Source organism: Lepisma saccharinum, chromosome 28 (assembly GCF_977018435.1).
Source record: "Lepisma saccharinum chromosome 28, izLepSacc3.1, whole genome shotgun sequence".
NCBI classification, from domain to species: Eukaryota; Metazoa; Arthropoda; class Insecta; order Zygentoma; family Lepismatidae; genus Lepisma; species Lepisma saccharinum.
The window spans coordinates 31105668-31133111 of NC_139256.1; the positions used below are offsets into that span (position 1 = coordinate 31105668).

At 41.0% G+C, this 27444-nt stretch overlaps 1 protein-coding gene across 1 annotated transcript in view; it reads left to right on the top strand.

The window, feature by feature from the left end:
- The first annotated feature begins 9794 nt into the window (after nt 1-9794).
- The window catches only part of LOC145980983 (protein sprint-like), a 127500-nt gene continuing 109850 nt past the window's right edge, over nt 9795-27444 (top strand). The window contains exon 1 of the mRNA XM_083114073.1: nt 9795-10036. Coding sequence (XP_082970199.1) covers nt 9945-10036 — 92 coding nt within the window. The 5' untranslated portion in view covers nt 9795-9944. The remainder of the gene's footprint in view (nt 10037-27444) is intronic.

A 27444-nucleotide genomic window follows, 5' to 3' on the forward strand; every position in this document is an offset into this window, starting at 1 on the left:
TACGTCACTTGACTTCCGGCAGGGATCTTCTCCTGAGCGGTGAGCTGTACCACTCGACGTATTTGTCTTTCTGGTGCATTTCGTGTAGCCGAGCTCTGTAGCGGAAAGGTTATCACTGCGCGCCACGACGCAAGGAGGTCCCGGGTTCGAATCCCGGTAAGGTAAAGTTCCCCGTGCATATACCACCGTGCCATAAATGCACATTTAGGGGATGTGAAGGTAGGGTCCCACATATTCTCGATGTCTGGCATTTCTGGAAGTGATGTGATCAGCACCACGCTCCGGTCGACTTTACTCCCCAGGGTTGCTCCCAGGTACCCATTGATTGATGAGCCCCAGAGCCGCTTTATACCGGAAAAATTCCGACCGTAAGATTACCCACCCCGGGATTCTAACTCGGATCTTCCTCGTGGAAGTCAGACTCCATACCGACTAGAACACCGCTGTTGTATCACGCTAGGGGTTCCGGGTTCGAATCTCGCCATGGGTGTTTTTTTGTAAGTGTCCCTTCATCAGTGACATCATATCGCTCATCCTCATCGTTGCGATTAGCCAAATGGTGCAGGAAAAGCAACGTAAAAGAACCTAATTCATCAGCCAAGCGTTTCGTGCGAAAATTACACGATTGCGGCGATAAACTTGCATTTAACCTCTGCCTGACTGAAGTTTTGGCACTTTCGGGGAAAGTTTTTTATGAGGATTTTCATCACGAACACTAAACTTAGTTCGAGATTGACGAGGGATTTTTTTTTTACCACCAAATTCCCGCCAACCTTATCCCTCTCCTTACAAAACTTATCCCGTCAGTGACGCTAACGTCTTTTCTGGCTAAACTGCTCAAGGATTCCCTGTGAGTGCTGCCGTTCGAAGAAGCAAGGGGGGGGGGGCACTTTTTGAATGAATCAAAGCACTCTCCTCACGCCGAGCTGGTGTGACGACGGTTAAAGAAAAAATCGCGACCTTCGGATTTTTGACGCGAGCTACCTATCCTCCTACGTGGGAGATCTGGCAACTGTGATGACTTGTTCAGCCAGCATCCTCTCGTCTCGTCGCTTTCAAAAAAAGAAACAGATAAAAAGGAAGAAAAATCAACATATTTTGACGATGACGTGGATTCTACGGTGAAGACTTGCCAATACAGTCACCGATATCATGTAGCCTCGTTCCTTGTACATTGCCAGTGTTGCCAGATAATTGGTTAAGAAAATCATGAAGTGGAGAAAATTGGTCACAAGCCTCGATAAGAAATGGCAAATGTTACTAACTTTATTGTACACGGTTTAATGCTTTTTTGAGTTAGTAATAAATACCGTGGTTATTATTGTCGGCGTTAAACCCACTTCCGTGTCGAAGTGTTTATAGTAGTGCACTACGGAGCCAGAGGTCCTAGACAATTTATAGCGTTGTTCCTTTCTCAATTCATTCTCATCGTCGCGATAAACCTCAAGAGGAAAAGTAATCGAAGATCCAAGAACACATTATCAATCAAGTGGACCTGGGTTCGAATTCCGATGGAGACACATGTCATTTGGAATTGTAGGTGTAATCCCGATTAGGCTATTTGTGCACAACGTGTACTTAACAAACAAAACAAACCAGGAAATACATGAAACACATATCAGAACAACACCTTAGGGTTTGAACCTATAAACTCAATGCTATGCAATGTTTTGGACATCACTACACAACAAATGCCGACCGGCTATAGTAATACTAATAATTCTTGTTATAAAATCTTCGTAAATATACTTGCTTCCGTTTATATTACATAAATATGTATTAATTTAAATTTTATTATTGAAGCTTTTTCTGTTAGGTAACTGCTGAAAATATGGCAATTCCTGTAAACCTGGCAACACTGCTTATGAGAACAAGTTCACAAAACCTTTGATAAGTAATTCACTTAAGAACATGTGTGTTAGTATTGCCCATTTGTTTTTCTGATGTGACCTACCTTACGTTCACGATCCATATTTACATTGATGGCACTGTACACAGGAACATTATTAAAATAATGAATGTATTCCCACGAAATCTCTCTTAACCGATGACAGAGAAAAGGGAATTTAAAATTGCGCCACTAGATGGCAGCAAATGCTGATCGGGATTTTATATCAGGTATGTAGGCAATTTTTAAATGAAATTACATTGCCATTGAAGGAAGTTATTTAAAGTTAACTAGTTACAGAATTGTATGACAAAGTTAAATTTGTAAGTACTATTTAGTGTTCTCTGGACGTCACACTTCTTAATTCGTTGCAGTTGTTCCTAATGAAACTGGAGTTTTAAATACAGAAAGTTTTAAGTACAGAAACTGGAAGAAAATAGATCAGTTGCAAAGAATTGTAATTGTTGAACATCCCCAGTATAAAATTATACTTTTAATATTTTATTTAATTCATTCAGTGTGACAACATGAAAACAACAGAGAATCGCAGTTTGTCACATTTGTTCCTCTTCCCGCACACCTTGGATATAAGAGCAATGGGAGGAATAAATTCATTGAAATGCAAATATGCCGTGTTTAATGCTTCAAACTATACTTTTGTTATGTATATACGTTAAGTAAGCATCAATCAATACAATCAAAATATTCATCTTGAATTCTGTGCTTTATAAGTAATGAACGTTTATTTATCACATTTAACTTCTTTAAATCAAGCTAGACCACATAACGAACACTGCTTATTGATAGGTATACTTACTTTATGTTAACATAACTTTGTAGTGATACCCACCCACCATCCCATTCTCTCTTGACTATTTTATACATGATAATATTGCTTAGATAGTAGATAGAGATTTATAGCCACGACCTACAAATGTACAGAATAAGTGCCCATCTAATGAGTCAACTTTGAATTCAATTTAACATTGGTTGAAAAATATGCTTGCAGCATTGACTCGTAATTGCTGCTGTTTATAACATATTGAAAATAAATGAACGTGTTCAGGATTCATTACCAATAACACACATCCAAAAAGAAATGGAAAAAATGAACAAGAGAAGCCACTATATTTCACGTTTTTTCTCCTGTTCTTCCCGCTAAAATTTCATCCAATAAAAGCCATGAATAAGAGCGTGCCAATCAGATATTTCTCAGCACTGAAACACGAATGGTGATTGGCTACACGTCTCACGTGCCCACTGCTACGTCAAGAGTTTCTGGCGGGAAGAAAACAAAGCAGTATATCAAGGCATGTAGTCGCGAATTGAAAATCAAAAAGAAACGCAAGATGATGAAACTGTAGAAAAGAAACTCGTGGACTGTTACTGAAACGAAATACTAGTCCAGTTACGACATTCTAACACTGGGGTACATGTACCGGAAGTCCCTAGAGACAAAAGGAGTCCACGTATGTGTATTTTACGTGTTATTCTTGCAGATTTCACATCCATCCTGCTTGTTTAGAGGAGAGAAAGTGAGAATATGTTCAGTCGTATCTGCCTTTAAGCGGATTCAATGTGTAGCGAGTGGCAACAGTTGAGAAAACGTATTGGGAACCATGAGACAGTGAAAATTAGAACTGTCAAGATGCTGTAATAGCTACTTGTTCACCAGTAGGTGAAGTATTCTTCACCCAATTACAAGAACATAGAAGCAGCTCGTTCATTAACCTATAGAACATCTCTAACCGGACACAACAGACAATCTTGGCAATAAGAAAATAAGTCTGTGGATTACTTCCATCGTAATGACACTTCTTTGATCTTGAGTTTCATAAAAGTCGGTCGCTTGCGTGATGAGGATGTCAACTCTCTCCCAAGAGCAAGGTGAAAAAAAGTAAAAGATTAGAGAAAGTTTTATAGGTTGATTTGAGATTAGTTTTATAATTTTCCTTTCTTGGGTTAAATCGAGGATATCCGTTCTTGTTTTCGTGACATCTAGCGACTTTTCGTGCTGCATTTCGAAAGAGACATTTCTGTGCTAGTGATTGTCGCTGTGGATCAATTCTTTATGTAGATTTCCCTTGGCTTGGCATTGCAGAGGACATTAGCGAAGATTCAGTACAGTGAGTTAGGCATGGTACCGAGGCCCTGTTTAAAAATCCAGACTTGACGAGGCCGTTATTATTATTGCTACGAGGTCAAACGGACTTTCGAGACAGAGCCGACAACAAGACTTCCCTTCCAGGCCGAGCCGACAACAAGACTTTCCCTTCCAGGCCGAGCCGACAACAAAACCTCCCTTCCAGACCGAACCGGCAACAAGACCTCCCTTCCAGACCGAACCGACAACCAGCCTTACCCTTCCAGACCGAGCAGAACCAGACACTTACTTTCAACACCTAACCGTCAACGAGACTTTTCTCTCAGAGAACCAGGCTTTTCCGTTGAGACCCCCCCCCTTTTCCAGGCCGAGCCGACAACCAGACTTCCCCTTCCAGACCGAGCCGACAACCAGACTTTTCCCTTGAAGACTGAACTAAGAATGAAACTTTTCCCTTGAAGACCGAACTGAGAATGAGACCGTTCCCTTGAAGTCCGTAATAAGAATGAGACTTTTCCCTTGAAGTCCGTAATAAGAATGAGACTTTTCCCTTGAAGACCGTAATAAGAATGAGACTTTTCCCTTGAAGACAGTAATAAGAATGAGACTTTTCCCTTGAAGACCGTAATAAGAATGAGACTTTTCCCTTCAAGGCCGAGGCGAGAACGAATCTTTTACCTTCAAGACCGAACCGAGAACGAATCTTTTCCCTTCAAGACCGAACCGAGAACGAATCTTTTCCCTTCAAGACCGAACCGAGAACGAATCTTTTCCCTTCAAGACCGAACCGAGAACGAATCTTTTCCCTTCAAGACCGAACCGAGAACGAGACTTTCCTCTTCCAGATCGAATCGAGAACGAGACTTTCCCTTTGTAAACGAAACTGGAGTTTAAATATAGAAACGATTTTATTGGTGGATTGATTGATTTGGTTTATTCGCTTTTCTACCACATTCGGCTAATCGCTAAGATGACGATGAGCGATGATATAATGAAATTGATGAAGCGACACTCGCAATGAACAGCAGGCCGGGATTCGAACCCATGACCTCCGACTTCTCTATAGAAACGATACAAAATAGAGACTAGATCGACTACAATGGCGGAGCCAGAGGTCCCAGGTTCGAACTCCCTTAATCGATTTCATTATTCATCCTCGTCGTTGTGATTAATCAGTAGGTAGAAATTTCCAAACCAAGGAGAGAGAGACCAAACATCTCTGAATTGACGAATGAAGGGATGCAAAATTTAGATTAAGACATTTGTCCCTTAACAGGATTAGAGAGGCGGTAGGGCAACTCCCGACAAGAATAATAATTATGTTGTATTTGTGATTCTCGCTTCAATGATTTCATGACAATGTAAACTTGCTTTATCGACTGTGAAGTTCGGATTATCAGTCACAGGTCTTAGAAGTCAGTTGACTTACCATAGAGAATTCACTTTAAAGGATCCCGGGGTAGTCCCGGTACGTACTTTTGTGAGGAATCGATTGGAAAGTTGTTTTCTGATAAAATCGCCATGCAACGTTAAAGTTCGTGACAGCTATCGCGAACGCTATGGTCCCTATCGAAGGTGCACGAAGTCAATTTCTTTCGTTTCGACATCCTTGGGGAGTGCTGTTATTTCGTTGTGTGGTCGGGGCAGGAAATGGCAGGCTGGAACTGTGTTTTGGTGGATCTGAATTGAGAGTTCGGGTGGAGATATATTTTCGTTCGGGGTACGAGATCCAAAATTTTGTAACGAGAAGACGAAGGTTGTGAATTCTGCCGGGTGAATGAAGGATTCGTGAATATGGCTGATGGATTGGTAAAGTTGACCTTGGCGGGTGGATAATAGGCAATTCAGCTTTCTGGGTAGATGACGAACAATGGAACCTTGTGGCGAATAAATAATAATGAACCCTTGGAGCGGATAACGGACTCGGACGGGCAAATAACGGACAATGAACCTTTTCGGGCGGATAACGAACAAAGGACCCTAGGGGCGGATAACGGATCCTAGGGACGGATAACTAACTCGAGCGGGCGGATAACTGACAGTGGACCTTTTTGGGCGGATAACTGACAGTGGACCTTTTTGGGCGGATAACTGACAGTGGACCTTTTTGGGCTGAAAACTGACAGTGGACCTTTTTGGGCGGATAACTGACAGTGGACCTTTTTAGGCGGATAACTGACAGTGCACCTTTTTTCGGCGGATAACTGACAGTATACATTTTTTGGGCGGATAGCTGACAGTAGAACCTTTTGGGCGGATAGCTGACAGTGGACCTTTTTGGGCGAATAACTGACAGTGGACCTTTTTGGGCGGATAACTGACAGTGCACCTTTTTTCGGCGGATAACTGACAGTATACCTTTTTGGGCGGATAACTGACAGTATACCTTTTTTTGGCGGATAACTGACAGTATACCTTTTTTGGGCGGATAGCTGACAGTATACATTTTTTGGGCGGATAGCTGACAGTAGAACCTTTTGGGCGGATAGCTGACAGTGGACCTTTTTGGGCGAATAACTGACAGTGGACCTTTTTGGGCGGATAACTGACAGTGGACCTTTTTGGGCGGATAACTGACAGTATACCTTTTTTCGGCGGATAACTGACAGTATACCTTTTTTCGGCGGATAACTGACAGTATACCTTTTTTGGGCGGATAACTGACAGTATACCTTTTTTGGGCGGATAACTGACAGTAGACCTTTTTGGGCGGATAGCTGACAGTAGACCCTTTTTGGGCGGATAGCGGACAGTGGACATTTTTGGGCGGATAACTGACAGTGGACCTTTTTGGGCGGATAACTGACAGTGGAACTTTTTTCGGCGGATAACTGACAGTGGAACTTTTTTCGGCGGATAACTGACAGTATACCTTTTTTCGGCGGATAACTGACAGTATACCTTTTTTCGGCGGATAACTGACAGTATACCTTTTTTCGGCGGATAACTGACAGTATACCTTTTTTGGGCGGATAACTGACAGTATACCTTTTTTGGGCGGATAGCTGACATTAGACCCTTTTGGGCGAATAGCTGACAGTAGACCTTTTTGGGCGGATAGCTGACATTAGACCTTTTTGGGCGGATAGCTGACAGTAGACCCTTTTTGGGCGGATAACGGACAGTGGACCTTTTTGGGCGGATAACGGACAGTGGACCTTTTTGGGCGGATAACTGACAGTGGACCTTTTTGGGCGGATAACTGACAGTGGACCTTTTTGGGTGGATAACTGACAGTGGACCTTTTTGGGCGGATAACTGACAGTATACCTTTTTTGGGCGGATAGCTGACAGTATACCTTTTTTGGGCGGATAGCTGACAGTATACCTTTTTTGGGCGGATAGCTGACAGTATACCTTTTTTGGGCGGATAGCTGACAGTAGACCCTTTTGGGCGGATAGCTGACAGTAGACCCTTTTGGGCGAATAGCTGACAGTAGACCTTTTTGGGCGAATAGCTGACAGTAGACCTTTTTGGGCGGATAGCTGACAGTAGACCCTTTGGGCGGATAGCTGACAGTAGACCCTTTTTGGCGGATAGCTGACAGTAGACCCTTTTTTGCGGATAACGGACAGTAGACCTTTTTGGGCGGATAGCTGACAGTAGACCCTTTTTGGCGGATAGCTGACAGTAGACCCTTTTTGGCGGATAACGGACAGTAGACCTTTTTGGGCGGATAACGGACAGTAGACCTTTTTGAGCGGATAACGGACAATGGCGGACATGGACAAGAGACCCTTGCGGGCGGATGGTCAGTGGACTTTTTCAAGCGGATAACGGGCAGTGGACGTTTTCGGGCGGATAGCGGACCCTTGCGGGTAGATAAGGTACGAGGAACCTGGACGTTCTAATGGCGGACTTAGGACTCAAATGGGGGAGGGGGGCTGGTTGGATAGCGAACAGCGGACTTCGGGGAGGGCGAAAAGGGGACAAGTGACCCGGCGGATGGAGGACAATGTATCGGAGTATACAGATCGCGGAAAATGGATCCGGGTAGACGAATCGTAGCAATGAACACGGCATAATCTGAATAAAATCGCTTATCTTATTTTTCACTCTGTTTTCTTTTAAAATTCTTACCCCCCAGCTTAACCAAACACAATTTTTCACTCATATCGTCTTGTTCACTATGTGAAGAGATTTCTTAGAGGGCCAGTGTTTATTATATGGGAAATTTCATGTTATGTACTAGCGTTTTACAAAGTAGTTCGGAGAACCTGTTCCGTTTTGACATAAGTATTGCAATTAGTGAATTTCTCTGGGACAGCATGAGTTCATATTTTATCGGCCTCCTTTGCTTGAAGCTACTGAAGAACATTTACTAATGTGAAAAAGTAAACATTAATTCACATCACACAATATAAAAAATGTATTTCCTTTCTAATATAAAAAACTGCCTTTTACAATACACCACCCCAAAATTTCTTTGACGTCAGTAGGTGCCAAGTGTTTGATTTGGGTTCGAACCTCAATATTCACCCGGGGGCGGACACCAGATTAGAAAAAGAAGTGCCACAACACACATCCGTGTCCTTGAACGGCTTTGTTTATTGAAGTTGATTCATGTAAGCGGTTCTCTTCGGCGGAATGCATACAAGAAAGAAATGCATTGCTTATACAACTGTGTACACAAAATATAACCAAGGTCCCTTAGTTTTTTTTCAACATTCAAAACAGAGCTACCGTAAGCCCTTCTTTGCTACTGTTCCGAGTGGAGCGGGGGTCGTGTTTTGACTAAGCGAATGAGACCCAACAGCCGCCGCCACCGAAGTAATCCACCACGCAGTCTACTCGCGTCACGTGACGGTGAGCAGTGTTGCCAACGTGCGTAATCTTAAAATCTCTGAATCTCAACGTGAAATGTATGCAATCAATACTTGAAACAAATGTTTGTATTTTTCATCCCTTGTTTCGAATGATTGTTTGATTTGGTTTATTTTACTTTGCTTTTCTCCTGATTTTGGCTAATCGCGAAAATGAGTGATAATGGATGAAATTGAAGAAGGGCACGCACACAAGAACTCCCATGCCCACGCTGGGATTCGAACCCAAGACCCCTGTCGTCGTAGTGCGCTGTGCTAACCACTCCGCTACAGAGGTCGGCCTGTTTTGATAATTTTATCCACAAAAACTTTATCTTTCCAATTATTTTTTTAAAATTATAATTGTGTGTATAGAAGCCAATCCAAGTATTGTCGCAGATCTTGAAAATTGATTATTGTTGCAAAATGAATTAAGTGGCGTCGTTTCGTATTTTTTCTATATTTTGTCTCTGGTATCTCTGGAACAAGGCCGCGCATAGCGGCAGAGAAGGGGAGAAAATCGAGTGGGAAGATAATGTTACATCACTTTTCTGCCTGTTTAGGTTATCGCGACAATGAGTGAATAAGATGGAATTGATGGGACTCGAATCCGGCACCTTCGTGGGCGAGATCGTGAGTCAAGCACTCGGACAGCGACCTGCGAGATGAGACGAGTTCAGCTGAGTCGTACTTTGTCCAAAGTAGTCCTGAAGTTGTTTTCACGATGTTCAATTCAGGACCATTCGTGAAACATGATTGAATGTGTTTATTTTGTTCATTGTTTTGTTATATTCAATATAGGCTGTTGAAGAACGAACGAGAAAGAGTGTAGGAATTGATAACTCAACAGAAAATTAATCTTGGTAACAGTTTAAAAAAAATAACCTGATTTAGGGAATTCTGGCTACGGATGGCAACCCTGACAGTACGGGAGAAGCCGATCGAGCTCCCAGCGGCTCAAATGTAGTGTAGCCGTGTGGTTCATCGTGGCAGGGAGCCGATGGCAAGTGTTAGTTTAACCCCTTGCCTGAGAAGTGCTGCAGCGACAAGCAGTGACGGGATTGAGGTTTTGTGCGTGTGAAAAGTGATCGTGTGTGTTGGTGTTTCGGCGGAAAGAGAACGATTTCTTCTTTTGTGACGTGTGAGAACATGTTACCACCTGGGGTTCTATCGCCAAGGCTTGGTATCAAGGTGTCTTCCCCCAGGCGATATGCCGAAGTGCGGATATGCAATACTAACAGGTAAGATTTAAGTTGGTGGTTGTTTTCGGGATGTGTTTACCCTCCCTTACTCACCCAGTACCGTAATGTATTATAGTCAAGTAGTCGGGCAGCGTAACTGTCATTTTAGTCAGGCAATGGAGCGAAACTACAGTACAAGAATAATAGTTTTGAGTTTGTTAGCCAATTGGTGTTACTCTAGGTGGTATGGTGGTTAGTGTGACGGTTTTCGGTTCGAATCCCACCCAAGTCACGGGTGCTGATGTTTATTCTACCCTCTCTTGTCGTAACAATCGCTGTAGTTTTGTTGTTTTGCGCTCTGTGAAACTGGAGGGCGCCTTGTTCGAATCTCCGTAGGACACCCGACCACGTCATTTGGATTGGCCTTAGCGAGGTTTAAAAACTTTTAACTTTACAAAAAATGCATTTTTCCTCAAGCATCTTACGAGAGGTGCATGATAACAGAACATCAACGCATATTAACGTCACACAACTCTCCCTACAATGTCGTTATTCGTATCGTCGTGTGAGCAATTTTTAGCAAAGACTAATGTGCAGCATGACTGTAAAGACAAATTACAAATGCAGAATAAAGCAATGCATATGTACCGTGCATTGAAGATGATGCTCACTCTATATTCGAAAAAAAATACCTCGAAGTTTCTTCAAAATCCATTCATGCATAATGTTGTTCGGGCCCGAATCTGCAGTGGTAAATGTGACCTTGTCGGACTCCCGATATGTTGAAGGTAAAAGGTAGATCAGGTTTTCCGTACTCCCTGCATCGTGCCGTGAAGGCACACAAGTAGACGCGGAGTAGGGCTTCACACATTCACGATCTCCTGCTTTTTTGTGTTCCCGGAGCTTTATGTCAGTGGCGGCGCCAGGGTTAACCGTCTAGTGGTGCGATGCTGAAAGTGAAGGATAAGTAAACACGTATGTATGCTTTAGCCACTACATCAAATGCCAATCAACTTTTAGTAGGCTTCTATGAAAATATGCCAATGGCTTGATTCATTTTTGCTTGCATGCTTTGACCACAACATGTACTTACAAAGAAGCATATATGGTTTTCCTTTTAGATTAGTATCAATGGCTTGCCTGTATTACACATCTTGGTCATAAGCATGGTCCTAACGTTGGAGGGCAAAATCGAACTTGGGACTTAACTTGGGGAAGAGGGAGTCAAACTTGTGACTTAATTTATTTGGGGGGGGGGCAGAATCAAACTTGAGACTTTGGGGAGCCAGGATCAACAAGTTTTCCATCCTGTAGGAAGTTCAGAACTATTTTGCTAAGTAACTTACATTTTGCAATCATAAAATATACTCTTCACTACTTTGCTACTCAGGTCCCAGGAGGTTAAGAAAAGTATCCTTAATTTTTAAATTTAGTAACCTTAATATTTGTTGGGCAAGTGCCTCCCTTGCCCCCGCCAAGTTACGTCTATGGTCATAAGTGATAACGTAAATGACACTGTAATATACATAGAAAAAATTGATTTGGCTCAATTAACAAAACACGTTTGATTAGGCTGTTTGGTAACTGTAAAGAAGCAAATAAATAGTAGCATTTACTAAAGTTGGTAATTTTGAACAAATTCTTTAGTAACTTTAAGCAAATGTGCATGGTTACTAAAGAGCATTTAGAACGGGTGAATAATCATTTGTCTGTCGCCTGTTTGGTTGACTTGACAGAATTTTCGGCTGAAAATAGGTTTTGAAAAAGGGGGCGCGGAAGAAATTTAAAGGGTACAGGGACAAGGTCGGAAAATTCCCCCCTTAGATCTCCCGCGTGGCAGTCGGAAACCTTGCCGGCTAGACCACCGCGACACCGAATGTTGAAGTGTCTCAGTAAAAGACATATGTAAGCACGGGAACCCTCCGCGCTTAATTGCACAAGTTTCTGATTTCAGGTATTACAGAGCTGACCTTAAATTGTATTGAGAAGCACGCTAGAAACTGTGTTGCAGCCGTGATAATATGGCGTGGGATATTTTAACTCGAGGCGTCCTACAAACAGAATTACACCACTCTATTGACAGACTCAGCCCGGCTCTGCGTTAAGAAATGTCGAGGTGGTTGGAACCGTTTTGTATTTGTTGCTAGTGACATCTATCGTCATTTTCTTACATCACATATTACTTGCCAAGTGTTGCAGGATTTCTGACCCAGAACGAGAAATGCATCTTATGCACTTTCTGGTGTACCAGTTAAACGTGTAGTTTTGGTTTCTTTGAAATGATAGGGTCTGATCTTCTAAACTGATGCATTTTAGAGCGTCACGGAACAGCTGATGATAAAAGTACCCAATGGCGGCGATTAGTTGGCAGTTGCCCCCCAACTTTTTGCCCCCGCACCATGCTAAACCTTATCTGCGAGCTATAGAACGGATGTTGAACACGTCGCAAACGTTTTGCGTTACTTTGGTGATTTTCTCCGATTTCTTTTTAAACATTTTATTGACGTCCTTTTTAGAATAATAGCTTTCTAGACTCCTATACAATCTAATCTATTGTGTCAAATTCAGTATTATCATAATCGCCATAGGTTCTTGATTTCTTTGCTATTCTCGCGTCCCTGTTGCCTTATACAACAATAGATCGCAGTATATTTCAAGTGTTACTCGACTACAATACGCTTTCCGTCATTGACAACAATTGCTCTTGATATCGTACGCAAGTATCCGATGGAAATGTGAGACAGTGACCTGGAATGAATTACGAATGTCTTGATAAAAATAAACTAATAAATTCTGCGATATTTCTTAGCTTATATTAAAATTTAATTGGAAATAATCTATGACAGACATACACATATGTGTATGCAATTGTGAAATTTGGTTCCTTTTGCGTTATTCTTTTCCAAGGTGTCTGATAATTATAATATTTTGGTTTGAAAGAGTGCTTTAGCGGACAACGTAAATAATAGATAAAAACTAAGTGCATCAAGTCTATTTGATGCAGCTGATGCATTTGCTTCTTGCGTGTGCATGGGAGAGGGGGATTTGCCACTAGGCTATCTAGTGGGCCGCACAAAATTGAGACGCTGAAGGGGCAGGAGTTACAAAGACCATCGCGCTATTAAAATTCCTTAATAGTTTGATAATAACAAAATAAAACATGTCAATTCCTTTTACTTGCGTATTTAATGAAAGAAGCTAATGTTTAAATACTAACTTCTTACATCATGACCCTATTTTCAGAGGCCACGAAACAGTGCTCGAATTCTAAACGATTGTTCCTTGAAGAAACGAATACCAATATTTGTTGAAGTGGAGGGATATTGCCGTTTGAAATCAACATCCTTGTTTCTCAGTTCGCGGCCAGTTTGGCTACCGTAATGTAGCGTCGGTTTCTTTTCCTTTCGCGCGTGTGCGGTATGAGTGTTGTGTGGCGAAATGCGTAGTGTAAGTAAGCTTATAAACCAAAACGAAGTTTAATGAATAATTTTTAAGAAGATATATGTACAGTGTTATTACAAATGATCTTCCCGATTTCAGACACATGTGATTCACGTTTAATGAAACTCGGATACAAAAACATTATATCAATGTGAAGAGTAACTCATGAAGTTTTATTGCGTGACTGCACAATTGTGCAATGTGAGCCCCTTTGGTAAAACTTGCATGGACCCGTTCAACTGTTTCCTCCTTTACTGACGGGCGGCCAGTTGACTTTCACATACAGATGCATCCCTTTTCTTTACAATCAGTGCACCATTTACGAATTGAATGTCCACTGGGTGGATCTGCATCAAACGTTGTATGGAAATGGCACTGCATGCTAATAACAGACTGGTGTACGTGGAAATCTAACGCACAAAACGCTTTCTTGTCTTTGCTGGCAGCCATTTTCTCTCATAGTTATTATGCAGGAGTGTTACCAACTGTATCTGAAATGATATGAAATAAAACTTTACGAGTTACTCTTTACATTGATAACCTCCATGTTTCCGAGTTTTATTAAACGTGATTTACATGTGTCTGAAATCAGGAAGATCATTTGTAATAACCCTGTATATTTAAAAGTTAACAAGTGTTATTAATACAGATCATGCAATTAGCGAAAGTGATGCACCATGATAACTAAACTGTAAATAATTATAATGTCTGTAGAATCTTTAGGGAATCTTTCCATTATTTCCTGCAGCGCTCTATACTTTATTTAAAGTCAACCCTGTATAAGAAGGAAAACTGTTAAGACGGAAAATTTTGCTCGGAACCATCATGTTCCGCGATAGACAGGTTTTACTGTATAATGTTTTTGCACTCCACTAAAAATACTATTTTAAATGAGAGCCATTCATGTATAGAAAGGAATACATTAAATTTCGTAATCATGTCAGCCCAGATCGCATTGTTTCAACAATCGCTGCAACGTACTCCCAACACGGATGGAGGGAAGGGAAGATAGATGGCGCTTGTTCTTCTTTCCTATAATCTGCACGAAATAGACAATTGTTGAATGTTTTGTTCAGGAAATAAACAGTCTTACAAAATATTTTCTATGTTGTCAATAAAGGGACCAAGGAAGAAGTTTTTTAAAAAGGAAAAAAAAAGGTATGTAGGCTGAATATAATTATCAACACCATTATTTATTGTATGATCCGTGTTGAAAAATACAAAAGGACTTTCCTTTAAAATCCGGTCTCTACTCATCACCATGCATCCCCAACGTTGTGATTAGCCAAAAGTGGCAGAAAAAAATTAAACCGAATCTAGCTTTCATATGTTGTAGCTTCCCGTTTCTTCCTAAGAAGAGCCGCTGAACGTAAAGAAAGAAACGTTTTGACATTCATTGACCTTCACTCGCTGCCGGCTGCGAATGGTGGTGAAAGTTGCCGTCAGCCGAGGATCGAACAATAGGAGATTAAAAACGCAAGGTTACGATTCCCTGTAACTAAGTGGCAATTGATTTGTATTCGAGATATTAATAACAACTTCCGCTCCCGTGTTTCTATCCATGCACTGTCAAATAGCGGGATTCATGAGTTTGTACAGTTGAGGACAAAAGTCTCTGATCGCCTCGCGAACAGAATGCGTGACACGACGTGCCACCGTGGTGACACATAAAGGGCATCGAGAGAGACTACTAAATAGAGCTTTGCTCGTTTGGACGCTACGAACACTCGGACATGAACGCCGCGATTCCTTCAACTCCGTCATTATCCCATCAGTTCGCCGATGTGATCTTATGAACTTCTTTACACAACGCGCTACGACGACAGGGGGTCCCGGGTTCGAATCCCGGCATGGATGTTATTTGTGAATGTCTCTTCATCAATATCATCACGCGCGATTAGCCAAAATTTGCAGAAAAGCGACGCTAAATAACAAAACAAAATCATAAACTTCTTTACTCCTGCATGCCTCCCTAAACGCGATGGTTTTCCTAACACGTCACGAACTCCGAGGCCTCAGGTTCGAACCCTAGTTACATAAGGCATAGATGTATCGTTACGTTTGTTCTATCATCCATGGCTTCGGTTTGAGGTTGAAGTCGTGGGTAAGGCTTGAATTTTTTCGTCGTGTTCGTTTTGTTTGTTCCTTCATCCATTTCATCAACTCACTATTCATTCTTCATCGTTGCAATGAACATAGAGCGGTAGACAAACGACATACTGTGTAAATTACGCAACGTGCAATCCATAAAAAGCAACTGTCTGCTCAGCAATTGAAGAAATGCACCACGTATTACCTTCATCAGCAGAATTTTTTATCCTTCAAAATCTGTGTCCGCAGACTCGGTGGCAAAAGTTCCGGATTCGAATTCCGACCTGGACATTTGTGTTCTTTCTGAGTGCTCCATCAATGTCATGTAATGGCCACTAATATTGACCTTCGCAATTACCCAAGTGCGACAAATGCGAAGTAAAAATGCAAAAGAAAACACTACAGTATATTAGAGTAATTTTTTTTTGTTCCATATCTACAGGGTGTCCCAGTTAAAAATAACCCGGCTCTGATCAACAGTTACATGCCAAGGATCATGTAAAGAAATGCCCAATTGTGTACTTCATGACCTTGAGTGCCTACCACGGTTCACGTTACAATGGACTATTCCATTTTACTGGTGCAATATAGCCGTCATGTGCCTCATAGACAGATGTCTTTGGTCCAGTATTAGTGTGTAGATTGTGTTCTGTTTTAACCATACAATCCTACAAACAAATTGTGAGAGAACTACGCAGATATATATTGCCTTAACCTGCTTCGAGTACAGAATTAAAATTTTATGATTTGGACTAAAGTCCATCGAAATGTTTCAATATGTCGAATCTTCAACGTACTCTAAACGGACTCGGGAAGATTCACATGGCATTGTTGATGCGCTAAATATATATTTCGTTTTATTGTTATCCATTTCCCACGAGAAGTTTTTCTGCACGAAATGAACATGTATCGATATTATTGGTATGCTCTAACCAAGCGCCCTCTCTTGATCACTTTTTCGTTCCGGATCTTTGGCGAAGAACAAACAAGTTACTCAAATTCCTCGTGTCATGGAAGAAAAGTTGTTCTTGTATTGCTCTCACGATAGTTATATTACACATCCTTCACCGTGTTACAAGTGCAAGCTAATATTCATGTGAGAAAAGGTTCAAGAACTGTTTTTTTTTCTTTCCGTAAGCAACGACAGCTCTGAGCTTGTAACGCCGCAGGAGTTTCAGAAAGTGAAACCAGCAGATCTTAAAGGAAGAACAAGATAGGACAAGAAGAAAAGTGAGTTGTACGGAACCTAATTTCCAGTATATATCGCGCTGGGTAATATGCTTTTCTTCCAGCTTTCACCAGTGTTTTCTGAGGTGGCAGTGGATGCTATTTTAGGTTGGTGAAAGTTTCGTTTACATGCCTGTACGGACATGCCCTCAGAATTTATGCTGCACCCAAACTTTTAAATGCATGTTCTCGAGATGTTTTTCATCGTTGTGGTTTCCTGCTTTGATGAAAGCACTCCCTTTGCCCAAGCAAGACCAGTTATGAGCACGTGGACTTGAACTTGAAACTTGCACCACATTTAACGCAGTGTCTTAGTACTTGGTTGATTAACTTTCAGTGCGTGGAATCAATTAAGACGTTAGAATTACAATGTTTCTTAATATTTCTTTTTCAAGTCCGCGGGCCGAGTGATTGGCACAGCGCGCTACGACGCCAGAGGTCCCGGGTTCGACTTTCGGCCTTGGCTTGGATGTTCTTTTTGAGCGACCCTTCATCAATTTCATCATGCCATCCTAATCGTCACGAAATTGCGAAATCAAATTTTTAAAAAAATGTTTTGCAAGTGTAAAGATCGAATACGAATATTCAGTTTTTGCTTGTAAATATCTGCAAGTCATATTCGATGTTAAAATTATATAGATAGATTTGGGTAAGGAATATAGGTTTCTAGATTTCAGATAGTGGGATTAAGATTGATTCGGGAGAGTATAATTTTAGATCTTGGATTCGGGACAAATGTTTCTAGATGTTGATTTCGGAACAGCAGATTATAGATGTTGGATTCCGGACAGTCGGGACAGAGGTTTCTAAATGTTGGTTTCGGGACAGAGGTTTCTAGATGTTGGATTCGGGACGGAGGTTCTAGATGTTGGATTCGGGACGGAGGTTTCTAGATGTTGGTTTCGGGACGGAGGTTTCTAGATGTTGGTTTCGGGACGGAGGTTTCTAGATGTTGGTTTCGGGACGGAGGTTTCTAGATGTTGGTTTCGGGACAGAGGTTTCTAGATGCTGGATTCGGGACAGATGTTTCTAGATGTTGGATTCGGGACAGATATTTTTAGATGTTGGTTTCTGGACAGATGTTTCTAGATGTTGGTTTCGGGACAGAGGTTTCTAGATGTTGGATTCGGGACAGAGGTTTCTAGATGTTGGATTCGGGACAGATGTTTCTAGATGTTGATTTCTGGACAGAGGTTTCTAGATGTTGATTTCTGGACAGAGGTTTCTAGATGTTGATTTCTGGACAGAGGTTTCTAGGTGTTGGTTTCGGCACAGAGGTTTCTAGGTGTTGGTTTCGGCACAGATGTCTTCATATGTTTATTCGGGACAGATGTCTCAGGTTCTTAGATTTGGGACATGTTTCTAGTTGTCAGTTTCGGGACAGCTGGATCAAGATTCAAATATCACTTAAGTGGTGAAACAATTTAGCGAGTGCCCTGATCATGCGGAAGTACTTTGTGTGGAAGCTGCCATTCGCATTTGTTAGCATGCAAATACTAAGCTATCGAATGCCAATTTGCAATCATATGTTCGACCACAAGTGTCCGGACAGGAAGTGGTCGGTTGAAGTCGTAACGTGCAGCGCACACCAGACCCGTCGCCTTCCGAAGTCGTTGCTCAGGCTGCGAGGGAGGGTCACGTGTCATCAACGATGATTAAGTTCGTCATAATGACGTATGATTACTGCCGGGGTCGGTATCCGTTTAATCCTTGAGTGCCGTAAATGACTGATGGTCGTAGTATCACTTCGTTCGTAAGCGGACAGATGTCCTGCTGGGGAAGCTTTGTATGCGATCCTGCTGTCTTTGTCCGTATGGCTGTAATTATGATTCGTTGTCATACAAAGACTCCCTACGTATATCTTACTGTGTCATTCATCTTGTGTTGTATACTGTGAACGCGGGACAATCTGGACCTTGCTTTATGTACACTCTTGTTCGCATAAAGTGGTACATTTTATAAAGTTTGACAGTAAAAGTATGTGCCACTTTATCTCAACAGGGGCGTACTCAGGAATTCAGGGAAGCAAGGAAGATGGCACCACTTGCACGGACATGTGTTTTTATGTTCAAAATGGAATTTCAGAGTTTATTCGCGATTTGAACTGTAAAAACTATTCATAATGAAGTTCGTTTTAATCCCCCTTGCATACATTTACACAAATCTAACGAGAGAAGCCGACTTGTACGTTGAAAGCTTGGCGCCATACTTAAAAAATCAGTTTCTAAAACAGGTATAGGCTATGCGAGGAACTTGCATTTATGGGCCTTTAAGATCTCAAAGTTCGAATATGGTTCTTTATTTTCTCATAAAAATGCTTATCATAAAGTGTAACCTTGCGGTCTGCATACCGCTTCGGAAACCTATCGGTGGTTTTGCGAAGTGATTAAAGTGGTTCTGCGAAGGCAGTAAGTACCAGGTGTACACCAAAAGTACGTGCCGTTTCGTTCTAATTTTCAAGAAAAATTAAATACAATGAAATAACCTGTGTTTATTTTTCAACAAACTCTCCCTCTTTATTGATACATAGTTGCCATCGCTCAGTCCATTTTGTGTAGCATGTGGCATAGTCATATTTGGAGGTATGTTTTAGATACTGGAAAACAGCACTTCCCAGGGATGATCTATTGGCAAAATGGCGTCCACGAAGAGAATTCTTGAGGTTTGGGAACAACCAGAAGTCACTCGGGGCTAAATCTGGTGAGTATGGTGGATGTGTCAGAAGTTCAATACCGTGGTCAGCCAAGAATGAGGTCACAACATTAGCACGATGTGGCGGTGCATTGTCCATGTGGAGAATGAAATTGCCATTAGCCATTTGTGGTCGTTTCATAGTCAATTTCGGCAAAAATTCTGTAGCCAAAAGTTTACGAAAATACTCGCCCGTAATTGTATGACCTTTGGGAACTGGATGAGACAATATCACTCCCTGGGAATCCCAGAAGATTGCGTATAGCACTTTGTCATTTGATGCAACCTGACGAAATTTTTTCGGGGGTGGTGAATCCGTGTGTTTCCACTGCATCGACTGTCTTTTTGTTTCTGGATTGAATAATGGAATTTGTGTTTCATCCATTGTCACAATACTGTCCAAAAAATTGTGTCCTTCCCTTCTGAATCGTGTCAAATTTGCAACACCCGTTGCTCTTCAAGTGGAAATTCCATTTCCCCAGGCAGTATCAGAAACACGTCTTACTCCTTCAGGCACTGTCACTCAACTACTGCCACCTAGCACACAAAACTGACACTGCTTGAAGACGAAGGATGGAAGTCTCCGATGCCATAGTTATTTCCCTGAAAAGAGAAGAAATGTTGACTTCAGAACAAAACGGCACGTACTTTTGGTGTGTACCACGTAGTTACTGATGCTTTATTTCTGATTCGTTTCCATTGAATTTCATCAAGTATTCATTTACACTGTATACATAGTGTAAACCTGACCAATGAAAGAGTAAGGAAATTATCCATTATCTAAATACTGAAAACGCACAGTATTCCATGCTTCTGCACTAAAAAAGAATATGAAGCTAGTTTCCATCATGTTTAAGAATTGCATAATCATTTAAGCGCCAAAATAAAATATGCAATCACATTTTGTGACTTCCGAATACAAATTTCAAATGCTCATAACCAGAGTAATAACAACAAAAAAGCTTTGTTTACAATGTTATCGTAATGCGTTTTTTAAAGTAATTTGCATCTGTAGCTGGTCGTGAAACGGCTCATATGAAGTTAAGCCTGTACAAAATTAATCATAACTGATTAGAGGGAAAATTTAAAGTGAACTATGCAGCTGTATGGCATCTGGGTATTCCTAATAGTATCGTGTTTTAAGTCAACGTTTTCTTGAAATCTTATGAAATGGTAGAGACTGCCATTCAGTGATTTATTTATCCACACACACACTCTAATATACCCAAAATTTCATCAACATATCCCTTATCTTTTTCACGAAGACCCAATTTGTGGTCATTTTGGTTCTAAATTTACTTGTACCAGGCCTAAATGCAAACTAAAACTTCTGGATAAATCCCTTTTGGCGTTCATTACATTGAGATTGAATTAATGCTTTAAGTTCTCAAGTTTCACTTTTTCGTTCCTAGATGTCACTTGGTTATATTTAATTGCCTTACATCTAAAGAAGCATAAATAACGATAAGATCATTATAGATTTTTACGGATATTGAAATATGTTTTAGTAGCATTAGAATTGAAAAGAATTGTAGTTTTTTTATTATCCTGTTAATGGGAATTGAGTTCAGTAGTTCAATTTGTTGCAAGTCAAAGAAGTACTAAAAAAACTTTTAAGAAACGAAAGAAGTATTGTCATTTCGGTACTTTGACAATAAAGCAACGAAAGTTTGAGCAAAGGGTGTTATAAACGAGTTCAAATACTCTACTTTGGCACGCACTGTGGATACAACCTTCTCTGAAGCCATTCAAAGCTACGTAAAATGGAAACGAGTGAAACACGTTTCCGTTTATCGCATGAAGGGGAAGATCGATAACCTCTTGTGTAGTGCGTTCGATAGTATTTGTCGGAGCGGTAGGTGCGTGTTGGGGGGGGGGGAGGGGAGGAGAGACTGATAGCAGGAACGAAACAATGGCCAGCCTGCCGGAAGTGACTTCGGAAAGGAACGCCGAGAGATTACGATGCAGTGCCGCCACCTATCGAGCAGCGAAGGAAATAATCAACACTGTAGAACGAGCTAGCAGCTTGGAGATACATGCATCAAACCTGACCTGCCTAACCTACTCACGTATACATCTAATAGCAGAAATAATGTGAATAGATTAGGTATAGTAGTGCTAGTGTGTTTTCCGCCTTGTACACAGCAAATAATAAATACGGGATGTCAGAACAGTCACTCCAAAGTTGCTAAATCTGTTGCTACCCGCTCAACACTGTAGTGGTGATGGTAGGCGAATTACAAAACTGTGGTTGGAAAAACTACGATTCAAACGTGCATCATATTGCGATTTCACCTTTATCCACAGATTATAAACTAAAATTTATAGATACATTCCACGGTATGGATATCCTAATGTATTTCTCTATAATCTAAATCTTACGATGATTACGATTTCCGTGAATCAACCAATTGTTGCATCATTGTTGTAATTTCTTTTCGGGGGGCTGGAAGTCTAAAGGTGGATATTATACATCAGCTGTGTTTTAAGCACGGGACGTGATACAGAATAAAGTATTTTGTATCATTTGAGTCTTCATGTTAAAAGTTATTCAAAGACAAACATGATAATTGAGGATTATTTTAATGGGGTTTGCGTTTCACACATTTTTCCAGAGTTTTTTTTTACTGGTTCTATTTGAAAATCTTGATATTGTAAACAATTTCGGCAACGGCTGTAGCCCCATCATCTCCTCCTGCGTACGTCAGTTGTATCAGGAATGACCCACGACCTCAACTGATCCTCAGCACAAGCCTGCTGTATAGAAGGGTCTCCCTTGTCGCACAACGCGAGAACAACCTTTCTTTCTGACGTCACCGTGGAACTCGCTCATTGTTACCATAGCATAAATAATGCATTTCCTATGTATTTATGCTAAGGAAATCAAACCTAGTAGACCTAACCTAACAACGCAGGCATTCCTCATCTGACGTCAAAGCACGAAGTTGTTCCCGCGTTGTGCAATAAAGGAGACTCACTGTAGAAGGTGCAAGAGCGGTAGAAAAGCATAGCCTAGGAAGCAAGCCTCGTGTTATTAATCAGTAAGCGTTTTGACTGTGCCATGAGCACATTGCTCTACTTTTTTTCATCCCTTTAATAAGGAAGGGTGTACTTTTTACCCCCTTTACACGGTTGGGAACATACTTTTTTTCCCCACCAATTTAAACGAAACGGCGCCTGTTGTAGTTCCAGCTTCGTGCCATTACGAACGAACGTTTCGTGTCTCCCCCCCCCCTCCACAAATCATTCTTAACTGCGTTTTTATAGGATGCGATTAGTCTAAACAATATGGGCTTATTGCAAAAGCTTATAATGATGCATTATCGTGCAGAAATGGATTTAACACATTCTGCATTTTTCGCTGGAATATTTCATAATACAAACTTGTTTCCTTACTCCCATAAAGACCCGGAATTCCCCCGGGTTCTCAAACTTTTTTCTCTGTGTGTGTGTGTGTGTGTGTGTGTGTGTGGACTTACACGTGTTTTTGCAGTCATTAACCTAACCTAACTTTTGAGTTTGAGTAAATTGGAATGATTTACTATTTTTTTCTAATTTCTCTCACTCTTCTTGTCTAAAGAAAAAAAAAAACAGTTTTGCGCACAGACTTTAAAGTTATCAAAGTGGCAACGTTCGATCAAAATCTGTGCGCAAAACAGGCCAGTGAGATTGGTGCGCAATCCTGGATCTAAAGTGTGCGCAATTCAGTTTGCGGCGGTTGGTTCAGTCTGAGATCTTCCTCATATCGATTCTGATATAATGGACTGTAAACCGTGTTAAAGTAAGTTAAACAGTGCATGATGGTCTGGAAACATTTCAAATTCCATACGGAACCTGGAAACGGAACTGTAACGCTGTATTCGTAGTGTTAGTTGTGCGTTATTGGTATAAGTGTCGTCCTATCACCCTTCAGCGTGGATCCATTGCAATTATTCCGTAACAAAAAGGTTCTGGGTTCAAATCCGGCTCGTTTCTACAGTGGCTATTCTTTTACCAGTATATTTTCTTGTCATTTTCCTTCACTTTCACCTCCAGTTTCGTACATTTCTCTGACGAAATAACGAACGTCGAAAATGAAAGTTTTATTTACTGTAATGTGCGAATACTCGTAAAGAAATTCACATTGGCATTTTTTTTCGTCTGTTGCTAAGGAATTGTTTATTTTCCTTTAAAAGTGAAAAGTAGGTTTACGAGCACTACTTTACATAATTTATCTCTTAACATTGACCTCTGAACTACTTACATCGCATGAAATAATTAACTCATTGTTTGTGCATTATTTAATGTGATGGTTAGGTTATAGCATTTGATCCAAAGAGGGCGCCCTTTTCTATGCTTTATTTGATTAGTTATTGGAAGCACTCTGAAGTTGTTACCGATCGTAATTTCCAATTAGACATTTGCAATGGATAGTATACTATTTTAACTTAACTGTGTCTAAAGTTAATGGGAAGGGTATAAAGATATAAAATTAGATTATTGACGTAACTCTATAGTTAATGTTGTTTACATTTTTACATGTGACGTAACCCTCAGTATCAGCGAAGTTACGCATTAGATTTAGAGTTGTATCTTTGGAGATTGGGCAACGCAGTTTGTGCTTCCCACACAAAATCATTCAGAAATGTAGGCTAAATAAATATATTCGAAATCTGTGCTTCTGTTTGACGGAATGATACTAATAATACTAAATAAAAATAATTAATTTTTCAGACTTAATGTAGTGTTTTGTCTGGATTTATTATCTGAAAAACATAGTTTTTGGTATTTTTGAATTTATTCGTAACTTTTCCGGCGGGGTTGTTTCATAATAGTAACCCCCATTAACCCCCTTCTTTCCTTGTCCTGGTTTGTTCTTTTTCCCTTTCTCTCTACCTCCCTCTGTTTCTTCAATCTTTTCTCACCTTTCTTTCTCTCCCTCCCTCTTTATCTCTCTCTCTCTCCTTCCCTTTATTTTCTCTTCTATTCCCTTCATATTTCTTTCTTTTTCTCCCTCCATTTTCTTTCTCGCGCCCTCAATTTCTCTCTTTCCCTTTCTCTCTCTCTCTTCCTTCCTCTTCTCTTTCCCTTTCTCTCTTCTCTTTCCCTTTCTCTCTTTTTCCCTTTCTCTCTTTTCTTTCCCTTTCTCTATCTTTTCTTTCCCTTTCTCTCTTTTCTTTCCCTTTCTCTCTCTTTTTCCCTTTCTCTCTCTTTTTCCCTTTCTCTCTCTTTTTCCCTTTCTCTCTTTTCTTTCCCTTTCTCTCTTTTCTTTCCCTTTCTCTCTTTTCTTTCCCTTTCTCTCTTTTCTTTCCCTTTCTCTATTTTTTCTTTCCCTTCTCTCTTTTCTTTCCTTTCTCTCTTTTCTTTCCCTTTCTATCTCTTTTCTTTCTTTTTTCCCTTTCTCTCTAATTTATTTTCCTTTCTCTCGCTTTTCTTTCCCTTTCTCTCTCTTTTCTTTCTCCTTCCCTTCCTCTCTTCTCCTTCCCTTTCTCTCTCTTTTCTTTCCCTTTCTATCTCTTTTCTTTCTTTTTTCCCTTTCTCTCGCTTTTCTTTCCCTTTCTCTCGATTTTATTTCCCTTTCTCTTTTCTTTCCCTTTTCTTTCCCTTTCTCTCTCTTCTTTTTCCCTTCCTCTCTCTTCTCCTTCCCTTCCTCTCTTCTCTTTCCCTTTCTCTCTCTTCCTTCCTCTTCTCTTTCCCGTTCTCTCTCTCTCTCCCTCCTTTTTTCCCATTCACTCCTTTTGCTTTCCTCTCATTTCTTTCTCCTTTTTTCTCCTCATGCATGTTCAGCCCGTTGAAGAGATGTAGTGATATACCATACGGTCTGTCAGAGCGATGTGGAATCGTAAACGATGCAAGCAGCGCCATTTGCATTTCAAGGTGGAAATTGTCGCGCGACGTTCTTGCCTAACACGATGAGCAGTTTTGCCTTGAAGAGAGGCTCCCGCTGAAGGATTCATGTGACCAAAAATAGGGAGAGAGAGCCCGGGAGGAAGGGAATCCATGACTCACTCTACTTTTTATACGTGTCTCTTTCCTATACCCGCATCTCTTTCACGAGAAATAGCCCCAATCCACAGTTTGTCTCCAAATATATACATCGACCGCTTCCCTCGTCTTGTGCAGCAGTCCTTTCTGTGATGAATAGTGCATTTTGTTGTGTCTCCTGCGCTCCAGAACCTGTCAGGTTACCAAGAAACGTCTCTCCTCTCGAATGTCGTGTTCCCTGTCTGTTACTCCTGCATGAATAGCGGAACGGTAAAGAACCAGGCATCTCAAGAGTGTCTTTTGTTTTCCTTTTTCTTCTTCTTCCATTTCCCATCATGCCTCGTGTCTTTGTTGCGATAGACTGAAGGGGGAAGAACTGGAGGGGAAAATCGAGCTACTCAGATGGGGTGGATATTTTTTTCTTAAGGGAGGATATAAGAAATCATATAACCAGTGTGTGTGCTCCTTTTTTAGGTCTGGTTGTTTGAGAAAAGTTGAATTTCTGTTCTGTGTAGTGGTTTGGGACGTTTCTGCTAAGTTCAAGGACGTGTCGAGCTGCAAAGTATGAAAATTAGCGCTACTTGTCCACTTTTTGCATGTCGGAAAATTTGATTCTCGAACCTTCCGGTTCTTGCTCGTATGTGGAGTGAACCTCAACCTGCAGCTGAAAAATTTTCAAGGTATATTGGGGTTATAATAGTCTTGTCATTACACGCAACAGAAAAGTTGAAACGCGTAGAAGGAAAAAAAAATCATTTCTCTAACATGTCGCAACACAGTTGCATGGCACGTTTCTGAAATACAAGAAAATTACACAATTGTCAAGAATATATAAGACTCATTTTAGTAGAGATCGTAACGTAGGCGCTTGCTTTTAGACATCGAGATGAGAAGGAAAACCGACTAGTCGAGACGAAGTATTTATCGTCTCGGTACCATGTTTTGTCCGTGCCTTGTCTCGGTATTATGGCTTAATCACTATCTTTATTGTCTATAGACCACGTCTTTTCAATGTGTGTATCGTCTCAGTATCATGTGTTGTCACTGTCCTTGTCGTCTCAGTACCATGTGTTGTGAGTGTCCTTGTCGTCTCAGTACCATGTGTTGTGAGTGTCCTTGTCTCAGTACCATGTGTTGTCACTGTCCTTGTCGTCTCAGTACCATGTGTTGTCACTGTCCTTGTCGTCTCAGTACCATGTGTTGTCAGTGTCCTTGTCGTCTAAGTACCATGTGTTGTCAGTGTCTTTATCGTCTCAGTAACATGTGTTATGGCCTAAAATGTCTTGTTACTGTCTTTATTATCTCAGTAAATGTGTTGTCAGTGTCTTTGTCGTCTCAGTACCATGTGTTAAGTTAGTGTCTTTGTCGTCTCAGTACGATGTGTTACAGTGTCTTTGTCGTCTCCGTACCATGTGTTACAGTGTCTTTGTCGTCTCCGTACCATGTGTTAAGTTAGTGTCTTTGTCGTCTCAGTGCCATGTGTTACATTGTCTTTGTCGTCTCAGTACCATGTGTTAAGTCAGTGTCTTTGTCGTCTGAGTGCCATGTGTTGTCATTATCTTTATCGTCTCAGTAGCATGTATTGTCAGTCCCTTTGTCGTCTCAGTACCATGTGTTAAGTCAGTCTCTTTGTCGTCTCAGTACCATGTGTTGTCAGTCTCTTTATCGTCTCAGTGGCATGTATTGTCAGTCTCTTTGTCGTCCCAGTACCATGTGTTAAGTCAGTCTTTGTCGTCTCAATACCATATGTTAAGTCAGTGTCTTTATCGTCTCCGTACCATGTCTTGTCAGTGTCTTTTATCTTCTCAGTAGCTTGTGTTGTCAGTGTCGTTATCGTCAAAGTACCATGTGTTGTAATGTTGTCAGTGTCTGTAATATCTTGTCAGTGCCCTTATCGTCTCGGTACCATGTCTTATCAGTGTCATTATCGTCCCTCTATCCTCTATAATATTCTGTGAGGAACTGACAAAACAAGCCGAGATACATGCCTAGGTTGCAACTCTGCTATGCAAATAGTGTCTACGTTAACCTGCTCGTTCGGTTGTCAGGTGCGC